This window comes from Acipenser ruthenus, chromosome 13 (assembly GCF_902713425.1).
Source record: "Acipenser ruthenus chromosome 13, fAciRut3.2 maternal haplotype, whole genome shotgun sequence".
In the NCBI taxonomy this organism is placed as follows: Eukaryota; Metazoa; Chordata; class Actinopteri; order Acipenseriformes; family Acipenseridae; genus Acipenser; species Acipenser ruthenus.
Window position 1 is genome coordinate 2,082,990 of NC_081201.1, and position 22,561 is coordinate 2,105,550.

General features: G+C 41.3%; 3 protein-coding genes across 9 annotated transcripts; 2 read left to right on the forward strand and 1 right to left on the reverse strand.

The window, feature by feature from the left end:
• Nucleotides 1-47: 47 nt before the first annotated feature.
• Nucleotides 48-3,277, forward strand: LOC117417909 (DNA topoisomerase 3-alpha-like). Of its 4 annotated transcripts, none has more exons than XM_059035436.1 (6): nt 48-142; nt 542-577; nt 715-789; nt 1,059-1,187; nt 1,388-1,575; nt 2,147-3,277. In XM_059035436.1, exons 4-6 carry the CDS (start codon nt 1,115-1,117, stop codon nt 2,279-2,281), a joined length of 396 nt encoding a protein of 131 aa, XP_058891419.1. In that variant the 5' UTR covers nt 48-142; nt 542-577; nt 715-789; nt 1,059-1,114; the 3' UTR covers nt 2,282-3,277. The 4 variants fall into 4 exon arrangements, with proteins under 4 accessions (XP_058891419.1, XP_058891417.1, XP_058891420.1 ...); XM_059035434.1 differs by having other exon boundaries at nt 48-114; XM_059035437.1 differs by having other exon boundaries at nt 107-577; nt 715-808.
• Nucleotides 2,602-7,589, reverse strand: LOC117417907 (mitochondrial dynamics protein MID49-like). Of its 2 annotated transcripts, none has more exons than XM_059035432.1 (4): nt 6,977-7,589; nt 5,475-5,635; nt 4,946-5,117; nt 2,602-4,640 (listed from the first exon to the last, which is right to left on the reverse strand). In XM_059035432.1, exons 2-4 carry the CDS (start codon nt 5,619-5,621, stop codon nt 3,577-3,579), a joined length of 1,383 nt encoding a protein of 460 aa, XP_058891415.1. In that variant the 5' UTR covers nt 5,622-5,635; nt 6,977-7,589; the 3' UTR covers nt 2,602-3,576. The 2 variants fall into 2 exon arrangements, with proteins under 2 accessions (XP_058891415.1, XP_033886189.3); XM_034030298.3 differs by having other exon boundaries at nt 6,903-7,589.
• A 90-nt stretch (nt 7,590-7,679) lies between these two features.
• Nucleotides 7,680-22,022, forward strand: LOC117418477 (protein flightless-1 homolog). Of its 3 annotated transcripts, none has more exons than XM_034031578.3 (30): nt 7,680-7,853; nt 8,833-8,943; nt 9,107-9,178; nt 9,642-9,722; nt 10,128-10,213; nt 10,343-10,504; nt 10,765-10,868; nt 10,982-11,157; nt 11,511-11,668; nt 11,778-11,862; nt 12,119-12,266; nt 12,467-12,600; nt 13,003-13,215; nt 13,463-13,642; nt 13,948-14,030; nt 14,120-14,194; nt 14,468-14,551; nt 15,007-15,178; nt 15,677-15,781; nt 16,294-16,485; nt 16,590-16,778; nt 16,898-17,037; nt 17,206-17,404; nt 17,635-17,789; nt 17,933-17,993; nt 18,552-18,680; nt 18,958-19,064; nt 19,291-19,396; nt 19,548-19,613; nt 19,988-22,022. In XM_034031578.3, exons 1-30 carry the CDS (start codon nt 7,791-7,793, stop codon nt 20,120-20,122), a joined length of 3,771 nt encoding a protein of 1,256 aa, XP_033887469.3. In that variant the 5' UTR covers nt 7,680-7,790; the 3' UTR covers nt 20,123-22,022. The 3 variants fall into 3 exon arrangements, with proteins under 3 accessions (XP_033887469.3, XP_058891412.1, XP_058891413.1); XM_059035429.1 differs by lacking the exon at nt 7,680-7,853 and adding an exon at nt 7,863-8,123; XM_059035430.1 differs by lacking the exon at nt 7,680-7,853 and adding an exon at nt 8,135-8,587.
• Nucleotides 22,023-22,561: the final 539 nt, after the last annotated feature.

Sequence of the window (22,561 nt, forward strand, 5' to 3'; positions counted from 1 at the left end):
CAGCCTACCAAAACATTAGTGTTTGCGACACTTCTTGTCCGCATGCGGTAAAAACAAACTGTTCAAATGAGCAATGCTGGAGCTGACAGGCTTTCAATCAAATCTGCACTAAACGTGAGTCAGAAGATGCGTATCTTAACGGGTGTGTAAAGGGTTTGATTACAGTTCTAGTTCAAGTAATTCGTTTCTATGACAATAACTTTAGCGCTTAAGTGTGCAGAACGCAAACTCATTCAAACACTGAGAGGTGATTCTGACGGTCAACGGCGTTATATTTAATCAAATGTAAAGAATCGCATATTAAATATACACGTTTGTTTTTTTAAATCGCACATTATCATTAGTGGGGAGCTGGGCAAGTGATACAGGGAGGTGACGCATTACGCGCTGTGTTGAGACTGACAGCAGTCCGGGAAAGGTTAAGTGCTGTGTGTGTTGCCGAAAAGAACGATGCGGCCAAAGGGATCGCAGAGATCATGACTAACGAATAAACATTTGCTCCTCCCTACAGAATGTCACTGTATCGATACCTCTGTTTCAGGTCATCTCCTGGGGCTGAAGCTCCTTTTCAGAAGTGGTAAGCACCCTTAAAGCAAGTCAGGCTAAACAAGATGCTGTGTATCACGGGACACATCTCTTTGCATGAATGAGTGCATGCTTGTGTCAGAGAATGCTTTGCTGTAGAAATGCCTTTCACATTTTTTCGTCTTGCAGCACAGTTTCAACCCAGTCGTCCTGTTTGATGCAGAAGTGGAAAAATACTGCCCAGGCAACTATGTGGATGTCAAGGTACAGCAATGTACTGCAGGTGACAGATCAATCCATTACAGGAGCTTTGCTGAAAGTTGCTATTCATTTTAAAGCAGTTGAAATATTGTTAAAATAACAACAGTAATAAGCTTTATCTTTCTAGAGAACTGTTTTCAATTGTAACTTGATTAGGACATTTTACAGACAGATTACAGACATCCTTATATTTTTAAAACCGCGCATTCATTGTGAATGGAGTACTTCACTTGGTTAGCTATGATGACTGAACTCACACACTCTTATTTCAGTGGAGCAGAATTTGCAGGTGTTCTGCGCCTGCTTCTCAGAGATCACCCCCAACTCAATGAGGAATGCCTGCCAGAACCTAGCGGACCAGAACGTCAGCGATGTCAGGCAGGAGTTGGACCTTCGGATCGGTAATCCAGACCTCTGTACTGCCGTAGAACTATAACACATCCAGACTGATCCAGTTGTATGCAGTTATTTCCCACCAAAAAAAGCACATCACAAAATGTTTTATTCATGTTTGCTGCTGTAAACCTCTACAACTCATAGCTTCTATACCCAACCTGCTGGACATATTGCTACATAGTTTTTCATTGTTGTTATATACAAGGTGTGTTCAAGAAGCAGCTGGACGAGTTCATCGTCCGACACTTCCTGGCTTGCTGCTCCCAGGATGCACAGGGGCGGGAAACTACGGTAGACATTGACATCGCCCAGGAGAGGTTTGCAACGTACGGGCTAATGATCATTGCCAGGAACTACCTGGATGTGTACCCTTACGACATGTGGTATGCGAAGGTAATGCACCAACTGTACCGTGTGTTTACTGCAGCATGTTATTTAACCTTGTCAGTGTGTCGTTCGTCTGTTTTGTTTTCAGTCTTTACTCCTTCATAATGCGTCAATGCATTTATGTAATTTCATGAAAATAACTGTTTCAGTGACACAATTTCATAGTCTGCATTCCACATGTGTTACACACACAGGAGTAGCTGCACGTACATGAGCAATGCAAGACTGTGAAACCAGTCTGATGAGGGTTAATCCAGTTGAAAACATTAGCTAACTAGTTTGCATACGCTATGCTAGGGCAGCAGTGTGGAGTAGTGGTTAGGGCTCTGGACTCTTGACCGGAGGGTTGTGGGTTCAATCCCCAGTGGGGGACACTGCTGTTGTGCCCTTGAGCAAGGTACTTTACCTAGATTGCTCCAGTAAAAACCCAACTGTATAAATGGGTAATTGTATGTGAAAATAATGTGATATCTTGTAACAATTGTAAGTCGCCCTGGATAAGGGCGTCTGCTAAGAAATAAATAATAATAATAATATGCGATGTTTACGTGCCTGTGTGATTGGTCTGATGCTGCAGGTGATCCCAGTGTACGAGCGTGGGTCCCGGTTGCAGCCCACCACCATTGAGATGCTGGACGGAGAGACAAGCCCACCACAGCTCTTTACTGAGGCTGACCTCATCTCACTCATGGAGAAGCACGGCATTGGTTAGAGAAGCAATTTTCTTGTTTCAAATGACTAACAAGTTGTTTTTGAAGAAGAACAGTTTGTTTTTGTAGAAGGGATATGGTCTAAATTATTGTAGCAATTTACTTCCTAGCTACTAAAAAAAAAAATAGATCAAGTTGCTACACCCTTGTTTTTTGGATACAGGCTCCGTATCTGAGGGTGTGTTCAATTGCCTGTGCTGGCTCACAGATTTATTACTCCATTGCCCTCAGCCTAGCTCCAGTGTTTTCAGGACCTTCAGTAAATCTGTAATTTGTGTAGTTATTTATTTATTAACTGGGAGAAATGAAAACCAATGCAGAATTAGTTTTTAAACCAAGTAAAGCTTTATTGAATACATCATTTTAAAACTATTGAACTCTGCTCCAACAAGGACAAGCTCATATTAGTAACCAATCCAGCAGTGTGTCAAACTACCAGCTGCATAGAAAACACTTAGGTTATAAGTGCACTAAGTGGTGAAAGATTTAACAAAAATCAAATAAAAATTACGAGAATATATTTTAGTATGAAACACTTAGTATGAGTTAACATTTAAATTAAGACAAAAATACATTTTATAATACTAAACAATGCCTATTTCTCAGTTCAGCCCTTCTACAGAACTATTGACAGCCAAGTAGTTTCCATGCAGGAGGATTTCTCATTAACTGACGAACCATATTTACATGCAATTCTCTTTGGCCAGAATCCCCAAATGACCACCTGCCTGTGCAATGCACAGCAACTCCTCAATGCATGAAAACCAGTTATACTGAAAAAGCTTTTTGTTCAACTTGAGAGCAAATCTATGGTACCCTGTACTTGTTTTGCCACTGACCTGTAACCAACAAATGCAAAAGGTACATTAAGTACAATTACAATACAGATAGCCAATACAAAATCAGACAGATTTTGCTTTTCAGGTCTATCTTTATAAAATTCATTCAAGCCATTTAAAATGAGTTGACAGACACTAGAGCATCAGAACAGTTCACTTTTTAAAAAAAAAAAAAAAAAAAAGCATTGAATTAACTTGCTAGTTTCGATTTATAAAGCAGCTCGCCATGTTCATTAGAAAAGCGTTGCACACACATACATACCATCCAACTGTCTAAATAACTCCCTCACCAAAAAAAAAAAAGAATCTCCAAATAATACACTGTATCCTGAATCGCACACTTGAAAAAGGGTCTCACACAGCAACTAAAGTGCCAATGCCAGAGCCGCTAAGTAGAATTAAATCAACAGGGCCCCCGGCATGAAAACTTTGTCAATAGGTGCTTTTGAATCATCACTTTATACTCCTCTTTGAAGCAGCATATCCGGGTTAGAAAAAGCGCAATACAAAGTATACCCGATCTCATCAATCTCTTCTGCAGACAGTTCAGACAGCAGGTTCACAGCACTGTTGAAGTAGCTGGGCAGGAACCCCTGCTCCAGGTAGCCAGTCACCTCCGTGATAACTTGCAGGAACCGGTCAGCCAGGGCTGCTTCACTCCAGTCCGACTCCGTGTCGCTGAGATGCAGGATGACGTTGACCAGATGCCCGCCGGTCACTCTTCTCAGGGACGGCTGGTCTTTGCAGACCGCTTTGAGGATTTTCAGGCAACATAGTCGGAGACCGGAATCAGATGCATCCAGGTCCCCGAGCTTGGTGGCTTCATCCGTGTAAAAGCTCCGGCACCACAGGTTCTCAAAGTTTCCTTTGCTCTCTGGCTGGGATGTCAGCACCGTCTCCTCAAACCTTATTATTGGCAAGATATCAATGAAAAGCTGGCTTTGTTCCTGTTGGATTTCTAGCTTCAGTTCCTGGGACCCCATCACTTGCCTGATGGTGCAGTCCAACATGCTGCCTAGGGCTGGCCAGTTCATGGACCCCATTACTAGTTTGTGCAAAGACTCATTGACCGCGTTGGAAGACAGGTAGCCCCCCACAATGAATTTATCCCAGTAGCTGCTCCCCCGACCAAAGTACTCCAGGTTTGTCCGTCTGACCATCCAGAACTGCGGGGTATTGAGGATGGTCTCCTCCCCTGGAACAAAGTACCAGAACTTTTCCTCAATCAGCAAAGGCACCAGGAGACAAGCGTGATCAGCGGAGACAACCTGAAGGCCGTCAAACAGCGAGCCGCCCAGACACATCTCCCCCAGCGGCATCTCGGGCTGCTTGCTGCGGAGGAAAGCTTGGATCTCCATGCAGACGTCCAGGGCTTTCTGCTTGGCCTGGGCCACGTCCGACTCGGAGAGCGTCACATGACTCTGGTAATAGTGCAGGAGCTTCTCCTGAAGAGTGACACACAGCGGAACCCGGCGGATCTCTAGCCTTGGCACCTCAGCCGTACTGGAAGGACTGCAGTCCTCTGTGGAAACATGAATACAGCTGTTATACGTTTACTGTGTGAACTGATGCCAGAACTGCTCGACAACTGAGGCCAGCACTACCAACTCATACATCAAGTCAAACCATGCACCTGATGCGCAGTTTTAGAGTGCATGTACACAGGGATACCAATTTTCTCCAAAAAACACATGCAAGATACCAAACTACAAGCAGTCACAACTAAAGCTACATTTTAAAAACACAAGAACTGATAATACTTGCCAAGCTTAATTTTGTAACCAATAAGATCAGTACAAAGCAAAAATTATTATTATTTTTTTTTACCTTTTTCTATTTTGATTACAGCTGGTAAGCTTTTCTTCGCAGAGTTTTCAAGCCCCCTCTTCAGCAGTTTAGGGGAAGCACCAGTCAAGCTCAGCTCCTCCCAGGTCTCGCTAATGCTCTTCTGATCTGGTTTCTCATCTTCACCTGGGGGGCGGGCGGCTCTGTCAATCAGCTGCAAGAAAGGGAGGACAAGCAAGGGTCACTGCTCATGTTATACAGACAGACACGGAACAAAGAAAGCTTAAAGCAAACATCTTAATGCGATACCTATGCATGTATTAACTAATAGAAAGTGTGAATTTTCAGACTTGAAGTAGACGTTTCAGACTGTGGACCATATACACAAAGCGTTGTTGCAGCAGTCCTTGCATTGGTGATCTTAAGCATTTAATGGCACATTATACTGGGGCGTTTTATTCAATACAGTTATTTGAACAATAAACATTAGCTCTGCTGTTCCTGTGTAGTTATTTACAAAGTGAATAGGATGAATTTTTTTTTTTTTTTTTTTAGGGGAGGACAGTCTTACTCGTTTCACTGCCAGTGTAGCGATCCCCAGCACAGCAGCTCCCCCTACCCCAAGCACCAGCCTGGCATTCGCCAGCAGGAAGTCAATAGCCATTGCGACGCCATCCTCTCCCCGGCTCTTCCCTTGTTTCTGAACTGTGCCCTCCATCGTAGGTACAGTCCCTGTAACACAAAAGATTTTAGTAAATATAATCCAGAACAGCCCATTCCCCTGCCACTACAATGGTAAATATAAAGGAAATGTAACTGAAAACTTCAGGTGGGAAATACTGCTTGATCATGACATTTTTAGCTGTTAAATAAAACGTATTTCAAACTGCTGTACAGAGAAAGGCTTTTGGCAGTCCTAGCAAGCAAAACGAGGGTGTGGAGCCAACTGGCTATTCTACAGGCAACCAAAAGTGTTTTCATCAAAACATTCCAGTGACGTCATTTGGAAATGCGAGAGTCGGACATTACTCTCAAAGCAAGACGGATGCATTTTGAAGTGCAAAGTTTCACAGGTTCAGTACTTCGTTCTTTGATTGTAAAGGAATGAGAATCTGACAGGCAGAGAGTGCTGGTACACCTATTGTTAGGATTCAATCTGTGCTCCATGTTTGTTTGCTTCAACATGCCCACCCTAAACACACACACACTCACTATATGCACCCTGCACTGCGAGAATGGGTCATCACATATTGCGACATACTGCGTGTTAGCGTAGTTAACCTTGCAGCGCGCCACAGACACACCGTACTACACAATTCCAAAGTGTTACTGTTTAGTTGACCAAACCATGAATGAAGAACGCATTTCCACAAAAACTAGCTTAATTCACACACAATACATATATGACACTGCAAATTGTATCTATTAAGTATTTCTTAGCAGACGACCTTATCCAGGGCGACTTACAGTTGCTACAAAATATCACACTACAAAGTATCACCAGGGATGTGCAATTTTTTTTAAAAAAAAAGTGTTGTCCAAGGCACAAATTGATAGAAAAATGTACTTGTCCTTAAAAATCTTCTTGCCCCCTCCCCGTCGCTCAAAACACAAACAAAAGTAGAATATAACTTGTAGTGTTTTGGAACACTATATATATATATATATATATATATATATATATATTAGTGGGTCATTTGTTACACTGAACAGTAGAAATATACTTGAGTATTAATACTCGGTGAACACTATTTTTTACATGTTTTTTTTTTTTTTAGTTTGAAAATACCTGTTTGTATGACGCGCCTGTTAAAAATATACCAGTATGCGAGGTTTATTTATACGCGAAATGCAACATTGCCATATGAGTACGTGCAAAGACAGCTGCAGCCTGGGTGAGCCAGTGTAATCTATATAAAAAAACACAGTCATGCTCATCTCGTGAAAACGCACCGTGCTTAAAAATGACAGCAATTCCTACTACATCACATAAACTCACCTCTGTATCCTTGTGTCCGTCTGTCTGTACGTACGTTTCAAACCATAGCTTCGAAAATCAGACGCAAAGTTTACCTTCTTTGCGGCCCTTCTTTTGACAAAGCCAAGTCAGTCAGTCTGCCAAACGGAAACTTTAACAATGGGAGGCTGCGGGCTCTTCGATGGACCAATCACCGCTCGCCCTCCTTCTCCGTCATCGACGTTTCGAAATAGAGTGACCGCACAGGAGGCGGGGTTTAAATACCAGGAGGCGGGGAATGCACAATTTGATTGGCATGCTGCAATTAAACTGCAATAGCGTTTTTGAGTCCCTTAAAGGTGCTGTATGAGCTCGTACTACTGCAAATACGTTTTAAACTAAGAGACTTGTAGCGCCGTTACAAAAGGAAACAAGAAGGGAGTTTTAACCCTTCGTCGCAGTATATTTGACATTGAGAAAATAGCCATTATTTAAATAGCTCTGGGAACATGCCCAGGGCTTTAACATTACAGCAGTACAAAAAGCTCAACTATAAGGTTAGTAGTTTGTACAGGAGCAGCATAGGAGAGACAACATGCACACTGTGACGAAAACCCCAGCATGCCATTATTATATACAGAATATACAGAATATACAGCGGTACATGTCGATTGCTGGAGTAGTCAATTAAGCTGTTTCCGCGATTAAAAAAAAAATGTCCAAAATGTCCCGTCTTGTTTTTGTGTCTATATATATCTATATATATATAGAAATTGCGAACATCAAGGAGTTAAATGGGAGGTCCCGGTAGCTTTAACAAACAGAAGGTACCATTCCAGTGAAGGGGAGATTGTATTTCAACACCAGCTGTGTCTTGTGCAGCAACACACCCAGAAATAGACGACAAAGTCTTCAGATTTGGAAACTGCAATGGCTGCCACCGGAGTGCTCCCCTTTATCAGGGGGGTAGATCTAAGTGGGAATGACTTCAAAGTAAGACGGATCACTGTTTCTGCTATCTCAAGGAGGGTCACTTAATTAATAACCGTGGTTTTTATAAACGGAAGAGCTCGAAACTTTATTGGGCGGCTGCAAGTTTGCGGTGTTCGGTGTTTGTTTTCAATGTGGGCCACGCCAATAGCAACGGCTTTTTAAAGATTGGCATAACCAGGGAGCCGTTTTTGTAGATAATTAAATATATAAAAAACAAAACAAACCGGTTTTAAAAGACGTATGTGTTTTGAGATATCTACATGTGAAAAGGTCATGAGCCGTTTTAATTTACGCTGTTAATTGGCTATATTTTTAGTAAACGTTTTAAATCCACGTCTGTATCCGGCATATTATTGCACACCAAATTGAAACAACGCTGTCGAATGAGTTGTTTTAATTCTAAATTGCAATCTGTTTCATTAACTTTATTTCTTTATTATGTAGAATCCACATTCATAATGTAGGTTGTGTTTTATTCTCTACAATTAGATGGGCCTAATGTTTTCCACTACAGAGCCGTTCCACAGATAAGCTGCGTTATGGGACAGTGTTTCTGCAGTTTGAAATTCTCTGAGATTGACATCTATATTAAAACCTAAAACACTGTAACTATGAATTATACTGACTTTGTACACATTCATTCAAATAGTGTATTCCGAGAAACCTGCCTTCCAGTAAAATCTTTTTAAAGATGGTGTACACACAGTACTGCTGGGTACAGGATTGTAATTAAGGTACCTTTAAACATAAGCTGCAAGGTTAATTGCAGGCTATAACCATATTATTATATAATAATGTATGTATGAATATATTTATTGCACTGTGTAAGCTACATACTTGTGTACAGCAAAGTTATCACGATTTAACCTCTTTATTTTTAACATCTTGAACCATGAATTATATTTTGTTGTGCAGGAAATGTGCTGCACTCCTGAGTGTCTGGAAGGGAGTGCTGTAACAATGCTGCTGTGTTTTATAGGGAGGTTATTTTCCTGAGCACGTCAAGTCTATGACCAGCCTGCGGTGGCTGAAACTCAACAGGACTGGGCTCTGTTATCTGCCAGAAGAGCTCGCCTCCCTCCAAAAACTGGTAATGTTAGCTAAATATCCCCCCCCCCCCCCCCCCCCCCCCCAAAAGCTAGAACCTTTCCTGTGTCATGTTGAGTAGAAGAGCCGAATTGAATTGATTTAGTCTGCGTTGTAAGCCTTGACTCAGACTTAGTTTAACATGTGATATCTTCGCTTTCCTGCAGGAACATTTATCAGTAAGCCACAACAGCCTGACCACTCTACATGGAGAGCTCTCCAGCCTTCCTTGTCTCAGGGTAAGTGCAACTCGAACACTGCTGGAAACACAACAATGCAATGAAAATAACTATTATAAAATACTGACTACTTTCCTGACTGATATAAAAATAAAGCCATGTTGATGCTTTATTTTAAAATTAATGACACGTTTATTGGGTGTTCAGTTTAGGTACTCTGGGAGTTATTGTGCTATTGTAGTTGGTGACTATCTCTATAATTACAACTACCATATATCCTCAGATTTGTAATAGACGCTGCCCTCGAATAAACCCCACGCCCAACAAGCAAATTAATAGGAAACAGATTTACCAAGGTCGCTGTCCTTAAACTGTACTAATTCCAATGAAAGCCACTCTCAGAGTTGTTTTTTAGGCAAAACAAAATGAACACTGGGTCATTCGTTTGAAGATCTACAGTATCAGGTATCTCTTGAGAGCTGTACAGAACCAGCATAATGTGTGTTTTTTCTTTCTATCAAAGGCAATTGTGGCCCGAGCAAACCACCTGAAGAACTCTGGAGTTCCAGATGATATTTTCCAACTGGATGACCTCTCTGTGCTGGTATGTAACCTGTGCAGTGAACTCCCTCGCTGGAGTGTAACCTGTGCAGTGAACTCCCTCACTGGAGTGTAACCTGTGCAGTGAACTCCCTCGCTGGTGTGTAACCTGTGCAGTGAACTCCCTCGCTGGAGTGTAACCTGTGCAGTGAACTCCCTCGCTGGAGTGTAACCTGTGCAGTGAACTCCCTCGCTGGAGTGTAACCTGTGCAGTGAACTCCCTCGCTGGAGTATCCAAGTACTAAACAGTGTGGTGTACTGAACTGAAGGCACACTGCATTCAACATACCCATAATAGCACAACTGTAATGCAGCTTGCATTCTATCATACTTGCCTTCAGTTAGCAAATTACATCAGATTTTAAACCAGCCACAAACAGTGTTGTCCATACACCATTTCTCTCTGTAGGATTTGAGCTACAACCAGCTGACTGAGATCCCCAGAGACCTAGAAAACTCTAAGACCATGCTGGTACTAAACCTCAGTCACAACAGGTGAGAATCGCATGAGCTAATAAACCTGTCATCTTCCGTCAGACTAAATAAGGGGCTTGTCCACTGAATCATTAAGGAGTGAATACAGTTTTGTTTAGGTTTTTAAATGTTTCACAACTGCTCTTCCAGCATTGACAACATCGCAAACCAGCTGTTCATCAACCTGACTGACTTGCTGTATCTGGACCTGAGTGACAACAAGCTGGAAAGCCTGCCTCCGCAGATGAGACGTCTGGTCCACCTGCAGACGCTCGTACTAAACAACAACCCCCTAATGCACGCCCAGCTCAGGTAGGGGAGCGGTCTGTCTGCATGACAGAGTAAAACACACAATAAAGTCTCCTGTGCAACTTGTTCTTTTGAACGCACAAAGTTAACTGACTGTACTTTACTGTTGGCTTGCAAGACCCTGGCAGTCTGTTTATTTGAATTAATATTTATTTATTGTAGCAGTTTGATTTCAAAATGATTTTTTTTTTTAAGTGCATGTTGGTAGAAAGGCATTTTCTTTTTAAATTGCTTCCCAGTTTTTTGTTTTAATTTCTTTGCAGACAGTTGCCTGCTATGGTTGCACTCCACACCCTCCACTTGAGGAACACCCAGCGCACCCAAAGTAATCTGCCAACGAGCCTCGAGGGGCTGACCAACCTAGCAGGTACAACATGCTCCAGTAAATAAATATCTGTTGTTGGATCACATGTAAAGCACAATACAAGCCTACAACATACCGATTTCTCTTTTGTCGTCTGTCCCGTCACCCCCGACCAGATGTTGACCTGTCCTGCAATGATCTGAGCAGAGTCCCCGAGTGTCTGTACACTCTGTCCAGCCTGAAACGTCTGAATTTGAGCAGCAACCAGATTTCTGACCTCTCTCTGTGCATTGACCAGTGGACTCAAATGGAAACCCTTAACTTGTCTCGGAACCAGCTTACCTCTCTGCCTGTAAGAGTTTGTACTTGCGTCTTTTCTAGAAGACTCATGCTAGGCTAGCACTGGGGATCAATCCTTGGCACGGCTTTAGGTGGCTCACTTTTAGGTCAGCAGTTACCTGCAGCTTGATTTTGTAAAGCTGCATAGCTTTTACTGCCTTGGGCATTGCAATGCATATGTCTACTTGAGCAATTGTTTTATCAGTACTGAATGCACCTTTACCATGTAATCACAGTGGTAGACATGTCCCAACCCTTGGTGAAAACTGCACATTACTATACTGTTATTTCATACTGTATAGGACTAATTTTTTTAATTACTTTTTTTTAACTTCACATCGCTTGTCCTCTCTTTCCGTTTCCCAGTCTGCTATCTGTAAGCTAACCAAGCTGAAGAAGCTCTACATGAACTCGAACAAGCTGGACTTTGATGGGATCCCATCAGGGATTGGCAAGTTGGTCAGCCTGGAGGAGTTCATGGCAGCTAACAATAACCTGGAGCTGGTTCCCGAGGGCCTGTGCAGGTGAGAAACTTACTTCTTGACAGTATCTTAGAGTTTCAGTGAAATCAGTTAATGTGTAACAGTATAGTTGAAGTTAATGTTGATTGTTGTATTTCATTTCCCCTTTTAGGTGTGGCAAGCTAAAGAAATTGGTTCTCAATAAGAATCGTCTCGTCACAATGCCAGAAGCTGTTCATTTTCTTACAGATCTTGAGGCAAGAAACTTGTGTTTTTATTTATTTATTATATTTATTATGTTTGTCTTTCTGGACTGGAATCTGGGTGTGGAACAAGACTCTAACAAAATGACTATGGCTTCAACACCTGTCACTGTGTATCTGTTTGGAAGGAACTGCTTCAGCTGGTGGATGTTCATTCATCACTTCTTGGTTAGCTCACTGAAAACTTGAAGACCAAACAGACTGATTTTCTTTTTGTTTAACTCCTCCTTTTTTCTTTTCTTTCTACCAGGTCCTAGATGTGCGAGAGAATCCAAATCTGGTGATGCCTCCTAAACCAGTGGACAAGACGGCTGAATGGTACAATATTGACTTCTCCCTTCAAAACCAGCTCCGATTGGCTGGGGCGTCTCCTGCCACAGTGGAAGCAGCTGGAGGAGGTAACGATATTGTGCATTTGTAAACCTGCTGCCTTAAGACTTGCCAACCAAAATACAGGATACTTGTAATTGCCTTAACAGACCTGGGGTCAAATATAATTATAATTGTACAATTTGTAATGAATTGCAATAGCAAACCGTGCTGCCGTAATTGAGCCCAGGTGTACCCTTCAAGTTAATACTGTGACTCTTCATGCCAGGGAGCGCCAGCAGAGACCCTCTGGCCAGAAAGTTGCGTCTGCGGAGAAGGAAGGACTCGAGCCAGGACGACCAAGCCAAGCAGGTCCTGAAAGGCATGTCCGACGTGGCACACGATAAGAACAAAGCGATAGAGGTGAGAAGTGGAACTGCAGGGAAATCGAGACGTTGTTATATTTTCATTTCTCTTGACCAAGTATTAGGGGAGACATGCATTTAGCAAATAAAATCAATGCATTTTACTACTTGTAGCTAGCTAGCTTTTTTTTTTTTTTTAAACTGATTTAGTTCCTCTGATGCAGGTTATCAAGATTGTTACAGTATATTCCCTTCAGTCACTGCATGCATAAGTGTACCGTTTGAAGGTTATGTGTGTTTTTTACAATGCATTTGTTTAGTGTTGTGTGTGGTGGGTTGTGTTTTTTAAGTTTTGACATGGCAACTTCTCGAACTCCATAGATTTCACAGTGTTTTTTTTTTTTTTAATTACAAAATCGTGACCGAGGATGTAACACGCTCTTCTTCGTTCACCTCTCAGGAGAATGGGGATATGAAATACACAGACCTGAAGACGCGGCGCTGGGACAAGAGCCTAGAGAAACCTCAGCTGAATTATTCAGAGTTCTTCACGGAGGACGTGGGCCAGATCCCAGGACTCACCGTGTGGCAGATTGAGAACTTTGTTCCGATGCAGGTGGAGGAAGCATTCCTGGGGAAATTCTACGAAGCGGACTGTTACATTGTACTGAAGGCAAGGATCTCTACTCTCAAAGGCTTCTTTAAGACGGATTACCAGTTTTAGATTTGCACAGCAGATCAAACTGAAGAAAACAATATATTGAAAAATAAAATAAAATTGCTTTATTTAGTTATAACTTTTTATCCATTTGGGTGAAATTACTGCCACATGTTAATGTAAGGTACAAGCAGGCATCCAGATGGTTTTGGGTAGATGTTGCCGTGTGTGTGTTTTACTGACTTTATTTTTTAATTCTCAGACATTCCTAGATGAGACCAGCTCCTTGAACTGGCAGATCTTTTACTGGATTGGACAGGAGGCCACTATGGATAAGAAGGCTTGCTCGGCCATCCACGCTGTCAATCTGCGCAACTACCTGGGAGCAGAGTGCAGGACCATCCGAGAGGAGATGGGGGACGAGAGCGAGGAGTTCAGCGCGGTCAGTATGGGGCAGACAGCATTTACATTTCATCTGATTTATATAGCGCCTATCTCAAATCGCTTTACATATCTCGGTTAAAACAGAATAGTATGCAATATCAAGAAATAGTAAAAATTACAAAGTAACAATAAAACAATTGAATACGAGAAATGTAATAAGGACTGTGAAAAAATAAGCAAATAAAATAGATTACAAAAATGATGTTTCTAAGTCAGGTTGAAAAAGGTTAAGCTTTAGCCTTGACTTTAAAATATTGACCGAAGTTGTAGTCTGCAGTATTTCAAAGCATGTTCCATTTGCAGGTTTTTGACAGTGAGATATCATACATCGAAGGAGGAACGGCTAGTGGCTTCTTTACAGTGGAAGACACACAATACATCACCAGGTAAAAATGTGTGCATTTGTCTACTGGCCCAGTGACTGGAACGCCGATTGATTGGAAGATTTTATAGTTCTTGTTGTCCTTTTGTTTAGGCTATATCGCATTTATGGCAAAAAGAACATAAAACTGGAATCTGTTCCCCTGAAAGCTTCTTCCCTGGACCCACGGTACGTCTCCGTTAGAATTGTGCTAGGAAGGAGAGTTCCAGGACGCAGAATAGGAAAGTTCTTAGATTGCATGGGATTCTGGTGTCGATGGCTTCAGCAGCCTTTGTAACGACTCTTGGATTTGTACGCATTTTGTTCACGTGAGCTTTGTGAGTATATAACTTTGCACTGATCAGATTGTTCTACCTGTACTATATAATGTACAGTGGCTTCGTTGGGATTACCTGTGTGTTGTGGTGTGTACGGTGTTGACGAGAGGTCTTTATATTTCAGCTTTGTGTTTCTTCTGGACAATGGCCTGGAGATTCTCATTTGGAGGGGAGCTCAGGCCACTCTGAGCGGAATGACAAAAGCCAGGTATGAATATCGCAGTATATTCACACTGATTTACCTTCATGAGAAAAATATGAAACCCAGTTTTGCTCTTTCCTGTTAGATTCCTATCTAAAATCTCAGAGGACCTCCCAAGATTTATAATTTTTTTTAAATATGTGTTTTGCAGATTCAAGTTTTGACAGCTGTTAACGTATTTTTCAGAAAAAAAAAAATCATGCATGTCTTTGGTCAAATTTCAGTTGGTCTGTCAGCTAGTCATTTTGTGGGGGTAATTCAAATTGTACCCCAAACCTGTATGGGATTCAGTGGCTGGGAAAGGCATTTTCCAGGACAGGCCACTGACTGGTGGAGGGCTCCTATATTAACACTTTGCTGTCGCAGTTCTCCTGGGCGGAATATGCCCACACACTCTATACAACCAGTAGCAGAAAAACTGCTGTGTCGTTTTCATGCTTGATGCTTTTTTTTTTGGTCAGGCTGTTTGCTGAGAAGATCAATAAGAATGAGCGGAAGGGGAAGTCTGAGATCACGGTGCTGGTTCAGAACCAGGAGACCCCGGAGTTCTGGGAGCTCTTGGGAGGACAGCCGGAGGAAATCAAGAAGCACGTACCTGATGACTTCACACCCGTCCGACCTAAACTGTACAAGGCAAGCATTCAGCCCCATGCATGAACGGCTTGTCCCGTCTCAAAATGAAATTGTCTTAGCCAAGCACTGTTACCGTACACTGAAAAAAAAAAATATATATATAATATAAAAAAATAAATAAATGATCCAGTTCACGCTACCTAAGTAATGCTCAATTTAACAACTAATAGCAACTCCTAAACTCCTTGTCAAACCCCCTTGAATAGAGACTTGCTGTGTAACTCTCTGCTTTACTCCTCTTCATTGTTGTGCTTTCTGAAAGGCTGTTGAACCTTGGTTCATGTGCAGGCAGTTCCAGACAGTGCATCACACTGGCTTTGAGGCTCCCCTCCTTGAATGACATAGAAGTTTTTAATGAGAAGCTGAATATAGTAAGCTAAGGCTAAAACAACCTACAGGTCACGATTTACACAGGATCCGATCTGTCTGGCTGTCTGTTTTTGATTTCTCTCATTCCTAATGTGTGGTTGTTGTTTTTTTTTTTTTTTTTTTTTCTAGGTTGGTCTTGGCCTTGGCTACCTGGAGCTCCCTCAGATTAACTACAAGCTGTCTGTGGAACACAAGAAGAGACCAAAGATTGACCTTCTACCAGAGATGAGACTGGTACTGTGATCATTCCTACTGTTAATAGCAATTAGGATCATGGGTATGGTAGGCATTTTTACCAGAAATCATGCAAGGCTGTAAACCTGTGCTTAGCAGGAATTGTGTATATATATGAATCTTTTTAATGTTGCCACATAGAAGGTTCAGTGCGTGTGTCTCCTCTCTCTCTCTAGATAGATATTCTTTAAACGCAGCAAGGCTTTCATACTAATTTCATGATGGGCATAGATGTTTCTGTATTGCGTAAACCAGGCTAAGTAACAAATGCTGCAGGAACCATTTAAAATGGTTCTGAAACACAGGGCGGTGGCAGTGTGAAGTATGTGTTGATGGTAGCGGAAAGAAAAATCACAGAAGCATGCAGCGCAATGTAGTTGTAACATTTCGTTATAAATGTAAGGCAATTTTAATGTCTGCCACTGCAATATAGAAATGAATTTCAATAATGCATGTGAAGTGGAAGAAGCAGCCCTTCTTATTCCTGTTTTACTTGGTGCCGTGACGTTTAGCTGCAGAGCCTCCTGGACACTAAGGCGGTGTATATTCTGGACTGCTGGTCGGACGTGTTCATCTGGATCGGACGCAAGTCCCCCAGGCTGGTCCGGGCAGCAGCTCTGAAGCTGGGGCAGGAGCTGTGCAGCATGTTGCACCGGCCCAAGCATGCCATGGTCACCCGCAACCTGGAGGGAACCGAGTTTCAGGTACAGCAAGGGTGGGGGGGGAAGCCCAACCTGGATGGAATTTGCTGTAGCTGACAATCCCAATGACTTTGGTCACTTCCCCATTTTTTTTTTTTTAACCCCAGGTGTTTAAATCCAAGTTTAAGAACTGGGATGACGTGCTGAAGGTGGATTACACCAGGAACGCAGAGAAGGTGCTGCAGAAGGAGGGGCTGTCGGGGAAGGTTAAGAAGGACGCGGAGAAGAAAGACCAGATGAAAGCAGACCTGACTGCATTGTTCCTCCCTCGGCAGCCAGCCATGCCTCTGACGGAGGTACCCTATTGGATAATGCAACCCAGCTTAGACTCTTTGTGTTCTATACACACGTATTGTATCTAAAATGGTGCTGTGTGCTTGTTTGTGTCTTCCGTGCGCTGTCCTTGAATTCCCAGGCAGAGCCGCTAATGGAAGAGTGGAATGAGGACCTGGATGGAATGGAAGGTTTCGTTCTGGAAGGGAAGAAATTTGCTCGCCTGCCCGAAGAAGAGTTTGGCCACTTCCATGCTCAGGACTGTTACGTCTTCCTCTGCAGGTGATCTCTGGAGCTCTTAGACAATTTATAGACACAAACATAGCGTTTTTTGTTTTTTTTTTAATTTAAAAATGGTTTCTTTCTTTGATACAACACAGACTTGGTGTTAATGGTTTTTCACAGCTGGGTGATTGCCCCTTTCTAAATGGTTTGTGTGTGTGTGTGCAGATACTGGGTGCCGGTGGAGTATGAGGATGATGAGAAGGCTGAGAAGAGGGGCGGGGATGATGAAGACAAGCAGCAGGAAGAGGATTTCCAGTGCGTGGTGTATTTCTGGCAGGGCCGGGAGGCTTCCAACATGGGCTGGCTCACCTTCACTTTCAGTCTGCAGAAGAAATTTGAGAGCCTCTTTCCTGGCAAGCTGGAAGTGAGGCCATTTTATTTATTTATTTTTTAACCATGTTTCTGTATTGCAGTGATAAGGCAAGTAAGATAAATGTTGTATCCGCTGTTTTGTTGAATTCAATCCAATTGCTGTATTTCTAGATAACGATGCCCGTATTTAACATGTCGTTTATGAAGGAGCAAGTCAAAGCAACCTATCACACAATGTTTCTTTTCTTTTTTCTTTTTTAAATGTCATGTTTTAATACGCAGGTTGTACGAATGACCCAGCAGCAGGAAAACCTGAAGTTCCTGTCTCATTTCAAGAGGAAGTTCATCATTCACAAAGGAAAGAGAAAGCAGAGGGATGACAGCGTGCAGCCCAGCCTGTACCACATCCGGACGAACGGAAGTGCGCTCTGCACCAGGTGAGGGGCAGAAGGGGTCAGGACCATTTCACATGGAATTTTAAATCTACCAAGAATTATGTTTCTGATGTTTGAGTGGTGTTGTTTTTGTATATTGTTAAACTAAAAATATATATTTTCAAATCTGTTTCTTATAACTGTAGGTGTATCCAGATCAGTACGGATTCCACCTTCCTGAATTCGGAGTTCTGCTTCATCCTAAAAGTACGTTTTATTGGCTAGCCTGTTCGACTTTAAAAAGCCATTTGTATAAACTAAAATGATCAAATTAAGACTCTCAGTTAATAAAACTGTATTAGGTGGAGCTGGAGGGGTGGGGGTGGAGCTGGAGGGGTGGGGGTGGAGCTGGTGGCTGCTGCTGTGCTGTGAACAGGATTGTTGATCGCCGTTTCAAGTAAATAATATTGACTGTAGCCTTGCTATAACTGAGCCACATGTATATTTATATCTGTCAGTTTGTGTAGACCTTGGGGTATACTAATTAATATATCTGATGAAGGATCTTTCATGTAGTTATTTTTGAGTTGATTGAATGACACTTCTGGGTGTTTTTATACTAGTTAAGTGATTTCAGTAATCCTGCACCAAGTTTTGAAAATAACCCTGTTGTGTACAATCTGCAACACTTCTTCTAAAAGAATCTGCTGGTATTTTTCTACAGGTGAACAGTATAGTGGCTTGTGAATTTCTCTCTCTCTCCAATCCTTTAGCCAGTTAAAGATTTGATTCATTCACATTTGCTTTCCTTTTTGTTTTATTCAGGTGCCATTTGAGAGTACAGACAACCAAGGTATCGTGTACACCTGGGTGGGCCGGGCTGCGGATCCAGACGAGGCTAAGCTTGCTGAAGACATCATGAACAGCATGTTTGATGACACTTACAGCAAACAGGTAGAGGGCAGTCCAGTTCAAACCAGGGGTTTCACATCAAGTATTTGGTGGTGTGTTTTTTTTATTTTTTTAATCGAAATATAAGGACATTTCGGACACTACTTAATAAATCAGTTTGTACCTTTTTTTTTTTTTTTTCTTTTTTTAGTCTTGGTTTGAATTGACTTCCATATATGCGTCTCTTCCATCAACCTGAGATATATTTAAATTAAATTGAATATATATATAAAAACATCCTATATAAAACAAGCAGCAGTGAAACATGTAATCCCTGTAGGTGATAAATGAAGGAGAGGAGCCTGAGAATTTCTTCTGGGTCGGCATTGGAGCACAGAAACCTTATGATGAGGATGCAGACTACATGAAATACGCAAGACTCTTCAGGTAGGATTTTGTCTAGCTGAACAATGACCAGTAATAGTTCTATTCCGCACGTTCCAAAAGGCTGTGTTGGAAGTGTCCTGTTTTCATGAGATTGGGGTACCAAGTGAATGTACGTGCGTTATGTTTTGTTTGAGAATCGGTGGCATTTGTTCAGTATTACTATGTGTTTTATGTAGCTGTAATCTCTAGTTTCCAGTGGTTTCTAACTGCTGTCTGTGTTCTTCAGGTGTTCCAATGAGAAGGGATATTTCTCTGTATCTGAGAAGTGTTCTGATTTCTGTCAAGATGACCTCGCGGATGACGACATCATGCTTTTAGACAATGGGAAAGAGGCGAGTACTTAACTAGAAGAATGAGCATATATTTTTTCATAGGTGTCACAAGAGGGAAAAAAAAGCTACATTTTTAAAAACCAATCCTTGGCATAGAAATATCTTTTGTGAACCAGAGGGTGACCTTGTATTTTTATTTTTTTTCATTAAGGTTTACATGTGGGTTGGGACTCAGACCAGTCAAGTGGAGATTAAACTGAGTCTGAAAGCTTGTCAGGTAAGCGTAAAACAAAAACGCGTTTCTCTTGTGACCTGGGATTTTGTTGTATTTCTCTAGTTTCTCAATCCTTTCAGTCAATTTAAGTTCCATAAATTGTAAAAAGAACTCCTTTTATTGAGTATACATGTTAACTGGACAAAAAAAACGGAATCATTCACATTCATTTTCTACACCAACTCAGCCTGGGACCTAGGAGTCCCGCGAGGTTCCAGCGTGATAGCATGTGTTAACGTACGTCTCCAAGATAAGGCCTGCCAGGAATGAAAGGGTTAAAAGCAGTGTGGCTCAACATATCGAACATATCATTTTTAGACAGGGAGCGATTCTGTACTCGCGCTGCTGCACCGCTCACTCACTCTCTCTCCCTGCAGGTTTACATCCAGCACATGCGAGCCAAGGACTCGGAGCACCCCAGGAAGCTGAGGCTGGTGCGCAAGGGGAACGAGCCTCACAATTTCACCCGCTGCTTCCATGCCTGGAGTGTCTTCAGGAAACCCCCTGCGTAAGCGCTTTAACATAGTTCACAGGGATGCTCTGTGCTGGAGAGGCTTGATCTCTGTTTTACCAGGTTTGACTGGACAGAATGTAGGCAGACCTAATCGGTTTACTCCTCCAGCCATAGTGCAGCATTACATAGCTACAAATAAAATACAAACGAAGTACAGTACAGGCCTTGCAACCCTGAAATGCTGGAAAAGAGGATAAGATTTATTTTAATTACATGAAAGAAGAATGCATTTTACCCAATTCGAATACTTCCAAGCTAAAAAAAATAATTAATTTATACTTGGAAGAAGACATTTTCTATTTTTGCATCCTCCTAACCATATCTTCTCCTGTTTTTTTAAATGGAAACTATCTAATTGGGGTATTGTGTGCAGAGGAAATGAAATACTGCACCACTACGGTTACAGAGAATTTTCCTTGACTGTATTTTACACTTTAAGAAGTACTTCTGTCCTAATGCATGATAATTTATGTAGACTACAGTATATCTATCTTATGCATTTCAGCCACCCATTTACACCATTGTTTCCAGATGTATTTAAATTATATACTGTACATGTAAGACCCAGTAAATGTTAATGGGTCTGTGTTTTAAAATGCAGTATTGTTTTGTGAAATATTAAAGTCCTGGTTTTAAAGAAGCTGCATCTTGTTCTACTCAGAGATGTCCTTCAACATAAAATAATTGCAACAGAAAAAGCTTACACTTGGGAGCTAAATAATAAAGTCCATTAGGTGGAAGCACAACTTGCTGTACATAAATAACCTATTTATTTAACAATTGCTATTCCAAGGCTTCTGTTTATTTTTATAAATTTACATCATTTAGAAGTGGCTGTATCCACCTTTTTAGTCCAGTATTGATTGAAATGTAATTGTTATATTAAACTGTTACTAAAACATTGTTTCTGTATACTGTGCCAACTTCCCAGCCCACAGAATTGTGGTTGAGCTGTGCTTGATCACGCTTGTGCCAGTTTGACCACATCAGCGTGCAGCTCATCACTGTTATTAAATTACCAAAGTTTTATTTTAAAGATGGTTGATTTCATGTATTGTTTTTACTGCTCGCAGTAGACCTGAATGGGTAGCTGTTCTTTTATACCCTCCTCACCACTAAAGGTCCTGTTTGGTTTTGTGTTGCTTTCTTATTCGTGGTAAGCACCTTTTTTAAAAAGCAGAACTACTGAAAGAGCCGGTATCGATTTTTTTTTTCTAGGCAGGGATTGCTGTAGCCGTTGCAAAGTCAAACAGACCATGTCTTTTATAAAGAATTGTCTGATAATTCAGTAAAAGGCTCTTGGATTTCAAGCTGTAGAATTAAATCATACACCTACTGTCTTCACATTTGATATAAATTGCAATCATTAAAAGTACTTCCTGTACCTGAACACTATCTTTCTAAACAAGGAGTAATTTAATATGAATGCTTCATATAGTAAATCAAAGTTCATAGGTAATTGCTACAGCAGTTTATAGAATGTGGATGGGCTGTTCTCTGTACAGTTAAATTAGTAAAGCACCTATCTGAGCCTATAACATAATGCTGAGGTATTGGTATGTATGAGCTCTGCAATAAGCAATGCCATTCTGAGGTGGTACCACGTTATTATTATTATTATTATGGGTTTTTAAATCTCCTGTGTTCTTTTGAACTTTTTATTTTCCTTGCGAAGAGTTTTTGTGCTGATCAAGGCACCCTCTCACATGTTCAAAATGAAACATGCATGTGGATTTTGTCTCGGTGTGTGATTTGTCCACGGTATCTGAATGTGTTTGTTTTCCTAGTGCTGTAGCAGCTTGTTTGCACTTGCCTATTCTGCATTATTACTGAAAATAAGGAAGAAAGTACCTGTAATTATGATTTTTGTATTTCAATAAAATTGCACATTACATTTATTTGATTTTGTTGGTTTATCTTGCAAAACTGTTTTCTTCACCCTTTTCATGGCTCCATGTAAAACAGAAATACTTTAACTGAAAGCCAGCTTATCTAGACAACCTTCTAAACATAATTTTTTACCCCAGAAATCTTATCTGTTCAGTAAATCTTTATTGTAATAATGTGAGAAGGAATAGGTTATTATAAAACAAGTGTATTATCAAAACCCAAAATTCCACAAAGCAGTAGACCATGCAAACCTCAAAGTTAGTTGATAATATTGTGTGTATATACAGCAGCCAATGGATCAATTGCAGTGAACTGAACGCAGCATACTAGCTGGGGATGATCCAGTGGTTAGTACGGAGGACATTATTAAATTAGTATGCAAGTTAACACCATCTGAATTAAATAATGAGGACTAAAAAACATTTTGTTTATCCTCTAATGCTGCTTCATTAATGTTGGTGATGTTTAAGAAAATCTGAATTTGGGTCAAGAAAATAGTAAAATATTCTTATGCAGTTCAGCCTCAGTACTTTTGTCAGTAAATACA